This window comes from Sciurus carolinensis, chromosome 11, assembly GCF_902686445.1.
Source record: "Sciurus carolinensis chromosome 11, mSciCar1.2, whole genome shotgun sequence".
Classification (NCBI taxonomy): Eukaryota; Metazoa; Chordata; class Mammalia; order Rodentia; family Sciuridae; genus Sciurus; species Sciurus carolinensis.
Window position 1 is genome coordinate 16,229,082 of NC_062223.1, and position 7,449 is coordinate 16,236,530.

Here is a 7,449-nt window from a genome sequence, read left to right on the forward strand (position 1 = left end):
GAGTGAACGGGAACTAAGTTTTCTTAGACTTCAGATAAATCATAGCTGCATGGGTGATAACCTCATGCTTCACAGTATTTCAAAACCAGAAAGGCTACAAGGTATCACTGTTATCAGACCATCATCTGATAGGACATCCGGAAAGACTAAATGAGATAATACTTACTCTTCACGGACTACCTGGCATGCTGTGTTCAGTTAATATAAATGTTACCTGAATCTGGAATGGCCGTGATAAAAGTAGGAGTTATTTACAGAGGAAGGACAAGCCTTCAACCCAAATGAACATCTGTAATAAGTATTTGAAGACAACCCAAACGTTTTGTCTGAGTTGGGTCTGGAACTAGCAGAATACAAACTTCTGCCGATTGTCAGAGCGAGGTCAGAAGAGGCCAGTCTCAGGGTTACTGGGATCATGGCACGTTCATGTCATTTGGGTGATCTTGTGTCGGTACTGTGAATCATCTTCCATGCATAAGTAACTTATCCATTTTTCTTTCCTTGTTTTTGACTGGTGATTTTGACTGGTGAAGCGCAATTCGAAGATGGCATACGTGGAGAACAATACTAAGGTGAATGAGTTTAGACTTTTGGGATTGACCGACACCCCAGAGCTGCAAGTTCCGCTCTTCATAATGTTCACCCTCGTCTACCTCATCACCGTCATTGGGAACCTGGGGATGATCCTATTGATCCTGCTGGACTCCCGTCTCCACACCCCCATGTACTTCTTCCTCAGTAACCTCTCCCTGGTGGACTGTGTTTACTCCTCAGCCGTGACCCCCAAGGTGATGGCTGGGCTCCTCACAGGTGATGAAGTCATCTCCTATGGTGGGTGTGCTGCTCAAATGTTCTTCTTCGTGGCCTTTGCCAGTGTCGACTGCTTCCTACTTGCTGTCATGGCCTCCGACCGTCACGCAGCGGTGTGTAAGCCCTTGCATTACACCACCACCATGACCAGGAGCGCGTGTGTCCGCATGGCGGTGGCCTGCTACGTCTGGGGCTTTGTCGAATCTACCATCCACACCGGGTTCACCTTCTCCCTCTCCTTCTGCCGTTCTCACCTGGTCCACCACTTTTTCTGTGATATCCCCGCAGTCCTGGCCCTCTCCTGCTCTGATATCTACACGAATGAGATTGTGCTTTTCATCTTAGCAGCATTCAATGTCTTTTTTGCCCTGACAGTTATCTTGACTTCCTACCTGTTCATTTTCATTGTTATCCTGAGGATGGGCTCCGCCGAGGGACAGAAGAAAGCCTTCTCCACCTGTGCATCTCACCTCACGGCTGTGACCATATTCTACGGAACTGTCATCTTTATGTACCTACAGCCCAGTGCTAGTCATTCCATGGACAATGACCAAATGGCCTCTGTCTTCTATACCATAATAGTTCCCATGTTGAATCCAATTGTCTATAGCTTAAGGAACAAAGAGGTTCATAATGCTTTCAAGAAAGTCATTGAGAAGATGAGGACTCTTTTCTGCACATCATTTTAACAGGGAGATCATACAATCTGTACAGTTAATCAGTTATCTATTGTTGTGTAACAAACTGTCCTGAAACTTAGTGGCTTAAAATGATAGTTCATTATTTTTCATAATTCTATGAACAGGGTGGTTCCTTTTCACTTGGGCTTGTTCATAAGGTTGTTTATGTTCTAGAAGGCCAGCTGAACCCGAAGGTGCAAGATGGTCTCCACATTTCTGGATATTGATGCTGGTTACTTGCTAGGTCACCTTAGTTCATGGCTATACAATCTTATATCTTTCAAAGGCTGGATCAGTTTCTTTATGTAACATTTTCAGGCCAGTATTTAAACAGTATGAAGGTAAAACTGCAAGATTTCTTGGCGTCTAAACTCACAGACTCATATATTTCTTTAGTACACTGTAATGGTCAAAGTGAGTCAAAAGTTTGACCCAGATTTAAGTACGAAGAAAGAAACATTCAAAGACTTTGTGGCTACAGGGTTAAGGCTTTGTGGCTATGGGTTAATCCAGTAGGAAAAAAAAAAAAAAAAGAAAGAAAGAAATTAGGTAAACTGTGGCAACAAAATACAGTGCCATAAATCACAATTTATTTCTCAAATGGCAATAGCTCTTGTAGCAGTGTGTAATGCCTGTCTAGACTGCTATGACCTCTTCACCATTTTTGAATGGAGAACTGAACAGAGTATTGAAATCTTTCTTCATCATAAATATTCTACCTGGAGGAAAGCAGAAAGAGAAAAGATGAAAGGAAAGCAATGTTTTCTCTGTCGAGTGATGTAGCAGCTTCTCCCGTGACTTTTGAGCATACTCTATTATCAAGAATTCAACTACTTGGACGCAACTAGAAGCAAAGCTGACTGTTTTGCCGAAAGGCCAGTACTCTGGAGGAAAAGAGAGTGGGTTTCTGGAGAAAACTAGTCATCTTCCAAATGGTTTGTCCCTGAATCTGAACTAGCTTGTTTTTCCCCCTCTTTCCCTGGACCTTACATTGCTTCTTCAAATCACTTTTCTTGACCCTTCCATCTAAATTGCTCTCCTAACCAATCCCTCACCCTCCTTTATCTTTGTCTCGGAATTTAAATGAACCTCTGAAATTATATTTCATATTGGCGCAAACACTTAATTTCTATTTCTTCCAAGTCATGTGTAATGCTGCATAAATAAACTGGACTCTTACGTGAGTTAGGTTATTTGAATGTATTTGAAAAGCAGAGATTATGATTTGCTCATGGATGAGATGCCAGTGTGCAAAAAATAGTAGCACAGGTGTCTAAACCACTAGGAAGCCGAGTGGCCACTATGTGAGATGTGAGATTATGGTAGTAAAAGGTTTGTAGTGGGAGGAGGCTCTGAGTCTCTTCTGGGGGCTTTCTTACTTTGAGGTGTCTCTTGGATACTCTAGAAGTTTAATACTGGAATGAAGAAATAAATCGGGGAGTTCTTAGCCTGTAGATGGTATGTAATGCCGTCAGAATAAGGGATACCTGTGAGGGAGCACACGCAGAGAGGACCGGTTCAAGGGCTGAGACCTGGGGAGCTTTCTCAGTAAGAGGAGGTGGTCTTGAAGTTCCAATTAAAAAAAAAAAATCCTCCAAGCATCACTATTTTGGTAGTCATACTGGAATGAGAACTACAAAAATTTAGAGTCTTGCCTTCCTAGGCAGGTGTTACCAACCACCAGACTCAGAATTTTTGAAGGAGTTGGGCACTACAAGTAAAACTAATTTAAATCTGGAAGGGACACTCAGGATCATTTCATTTGACATCTCACTCCTATACATGAGGAAAATGTCTGCCCCCGGGCCTCGGCTGCTTATCTGGGGCTTTTTGAGATCTAATCTACATACTGAGTACCTCTTCCAACTTTCCATGGGTGTCCTTCCATTATTATTATTTTTTCTATAAAAATCCCTACTCTGGTATCTCATGTGTCCTGCTATGCACCCCAAATGATGCTGTATTCACTTTCCCAGTGATGTCGGGGAATTTGCTCACGGTCATACAACTCTGCAGTGGGAATTTATGAGTAGAACCCAGTAGCCTGACTGACTCCTGTAATTCCACCTTTGTTGACAAACTATTGAATCAAATAGAGACAATAAGCCTGTCTATTCTTCATTTATTCATTGTGGACCCTAAAATGTATTCAGCTACACTGGTCTCTACTTATCCTTGGTTTTGCTTCCTGTAGTAAGTAGACTGTAGTCAATCCTAGACTGAGAATGTCGAATGGAAAAATTGCAGAAATCAACAATCCATGTTTCTTATTGCCTCTCATTATGAGTAGCATGACGAAATTGTATGCTTTCCTGTTGTGTCTCCCTGAGGACATGGATCATCTGTTTGTCCAGCATAGTCATTCTGACTACACTACCTGTCCATGCGTTGCTTACTGGCCTTTGTGGTTTTCAGATCGACTGTTGTAGTATCACAGTGCTTGTTCATGTAACCCCCTCTTTTTTTTTAACCTAATAATGACATAAAACACAAGAGTAGTGATGGTGAAAAATTTATTATAGTGTATTGTTATAATTTTCTCTTTTATTAGTTATTATTGTTCATCTCTCATTGTGCCCAATTTCTAAATTAAACTTTATCGAAAGTATGTATGTATAGGAAAAAACACTGTATGTATAGGGTTTAGTGCTATCTGTAGTTTCAGATATCTCATGGGGATCTTTGGATGTATCCCCTGCAGGTAAGAAAGATTACCATACTTTTCTTTTAGAGTCTTTTAAAATAGGGTATTAAATTTTCTCTTCTTTACATTTACCACCATACCCACCTTGAGCATCTCTATCATACACACACACACACACACACACACACACACACACGATCTATGACTTAAAATAGGGTTATATTCTGATAAACCTGAGTCAAAAATTTCCTAAATTGAAAATTTATTTAATACCCTAATAAACCCATCAAATATCACAAACATCACAAATTGAAACCAGGGACCATCTGTGTGTTTGTGTGTAAGTTTAAAGATGGTACAGATTTTCAACTATTTTTTATCCACACATTCTAGAAGAGGGGTTGGCCTATCGTAGACACTCACTGAACACATATTTCTAATGAATTAAATATATTAAGTCCAGATTTCTCTGCTGGGGACAAGATTCTATTTAGGCATTTATTTAGAGACAGTCTTGCTACATCGCCTAGACTGACCTTGAACTCCTGGCCTCAAGTGATCCTCCTGACCCAGCCTCCTGAGTAGCTGGCACTACAGGTGCATGCCACCACACCTGACATGGACCAGACTGCTAACGATGTCTCCTTTGATATCACCACTGTACTATTTCAGAGGCATCTCAAATATGCCAAGTCCAAAAGAACTCTCATTTCTTTGTCCTCTTAGTCTGTTTCTTCCGAGTCATTTTTGTATCCGTAAATGGCAGTGACACTAAACCAATGATATTGAGTCATTCTTGAATTCTTCCTTTTCCATATTTACTGCCTTCTGTCCATCAGCATAGTCTTTAAATTGTGCCTGCATGTATACATCTATCATTAGTGTGTCCTTGTTCTTCGTTTTCAATGCTATGGACCTAGTCCAAGCAACTCTCCTACCACCTGCATCTCTATCATAACCTCCAACACAGTCATCTTTTCACCCCCTTTGTGTGTGTGTGTGTGTGTGCATGTGTGTGTGTGTGTGTGTGTGTGTGTGTGTGTGTGTGTGTATGTCAGTGTTAGGGATTGGTCCCGGGCCTCAAGCATGGTGGACGAGCACTCTACCACTGAGCTATACCCAGTCCTACCCCTTGCCTCTGTGCTCCAAGACCATGGCCTTCATCAGTTCATAGAGCCCACGGATTCCTTTTACACAGAAGACTTCTCTTGCTATTCTCCTGCCTGGAAAACTCTTTCTGTGTCTTTTGAAGTTACCAGCTCAGCTTCATTTTTCAGGTGTCGCCTTAAATCCATTTCTGTTGGATTTTACTTTTGTAAACAGTTTTCGCTTTGTTCTTCTGTTCAAAATTGCTTTGGCTATTCAGAGTATTTTGAGATTTCAATCAAATTGTAGGATTGTTTTTTTCTGTATTTGTAAAAATTTCATTAGGATTCTGATAGGCATTGCATTCAATCAGTAGCTCGCTTTGGGTAGTATGTGTGTTTCAACAAGATGAACTCCAATTCATGAAAATGTATCCCCTGATACATTTTCATTTGTTTGTGTCCTCCTCAAGTTTTGAAATCAATGTTTTATAGTTTTCAGCGTATAGATCTTTCACCTCCTGAGTTCGATTTATTCCTAAATATTTTTTGTAGCTATTGTCGATTGGATTGTTTTCTGGATTTATTCTTTACATAGTTTGCTTTTAATGTACAGAACTATTACTGCTTTTCATAAGTTGATATTATATCCTACACTTTCATTTAATTTATTTATTAGTCCTAATATTTTAAAGGGGTCTTTTAGGTTCCATATATATGTATGTATATGTATATGTACATATACATATACATATACGTATACATATACATGTACATATACATATACATATACATACATATATATGGGTTCCATATTTTATATATATATATGTATATATACACACCCATATGTATCTATATATATATGATTATATTATCTGCAAACAGAGAAAATGTCATTTCCTTATTTCCCATTAGGTTGTCTTTCATTTCTTTCTGTTGCTGAATTGCTTTGAGTACCATATTGCTTCCAGTACCATACTGGAAAGAAATGACAAGCATGGGCCTCCTTGTCTTTATTCTTGAACTGAGAGAAAAAACTTTCAACTTCGACAGTTGAGAATGATATAGCTGTAAGTTTGTCACACATGGCTTTCATTGTTTTTAAATCTAATTTGTTGAGAGTTCTGTTCATAAAATTTGTTGAATTCAGCTAAATGCTTTTTCCTGAATCTATTGGAATGACAATATATTTTTCATTCCATAATGTATATTAAGCCATCCCTGCATCTCAGGGAAAAATCCCACTTGGTTATGGTGAATGATCCTTATAATGTGCTGTTAGCTTTCATTTTTTTTTTTCCTTTCTGCCGGTGGAAGGTTTTTATTTTTATTTTTAATTTTTTTATTGTAAACAAATGGGGTACAACTTGTTTCTCTGTACATGAAGTAGAGGCATAACATTTGTGTAATCAAACATTTACATAGGGTAATGGTGTTTGATTCATTCTGTTATTTTTTCCTTCCCCCATCCTTCCCACTCCTCTTTTCCCTCTATACAGTCCCTCCTTCCTCCATTCTTGCCCCCCTCCACCCCCCATTATGTATCATCATCTGCTTATCAGTGAGATCATTCAGTCCTTTGGTTTTTTGAGATTGGCTTATCTCATTTAGCATGATATTCTCCAATTTCATCCATTTGCCTGCAAATGCCATAATTTTATTATTCTTTATGACTGAGTAATATTCCATTGTATATATATATCACAGTTTCTTTATCCATTCATCAATTGAGGGGCATCTAGGTTGGTTCCACAATCTGGCTATTGTGAATTGAGCTGCTATGAACACTGATGTGGCTGTATCTCTGTAGTATGCTGATTTTAGGTCATTTGGGTATAGGCCAAGGAGTGGGATAGCTGGGTCAAATGGTGGTTCCATTCCAAGCTTTCTAAGGAATCTCCATACTGCTTTCCAGAGTGACTGTACTAATTTGCAGCCCCACCAGCAATGTATGAGTGTACCTTTCTCCCCACATCCTCATCAACACCTATTGTTGCTTGTATTCTTGATAATCGCCATTCTAATTGGGGTGAGATGGAATCTTAGGGTAGTTTTTATTTGCATTTCTCTTATTAATAGAGATGGTGAACATTTTTTCATATATCTGTTGATTACTTGTACATCTTCTTCTGTGAAGTGTCTGTTCATTTCCTTAGCCCATTTGTTGATTGGGTTATTTGCATTCTTGGTGTAGAGTTTTTTGAGTTCTTTATAGATTCTGCAGATT

The 7,449-nt window shown here is 39.3% G+C and overlaps 1 protein-coding gene across 1 annotated transcript; it reads left to right on the forward strand.

The window, feature by feature from the left end:
* Positions 1 to 545: 545 nt before the first annotated feature.
* On the forward strand, positions 546 to 1,499 carry LOC124959040 (olfactory receptor 5B2-like). Its single transcript, XM_047517693.1, has one exon. The coding sequence runs from the start codon at positions 546 to 548 to the stop codon at positions 1,497 to 1,499; it is 954 nt and encodes a 317-aa protein (XP_047373649.1).
* Positions 1,500 to 7,449: the final 5,950 nt, after the last annotated feature.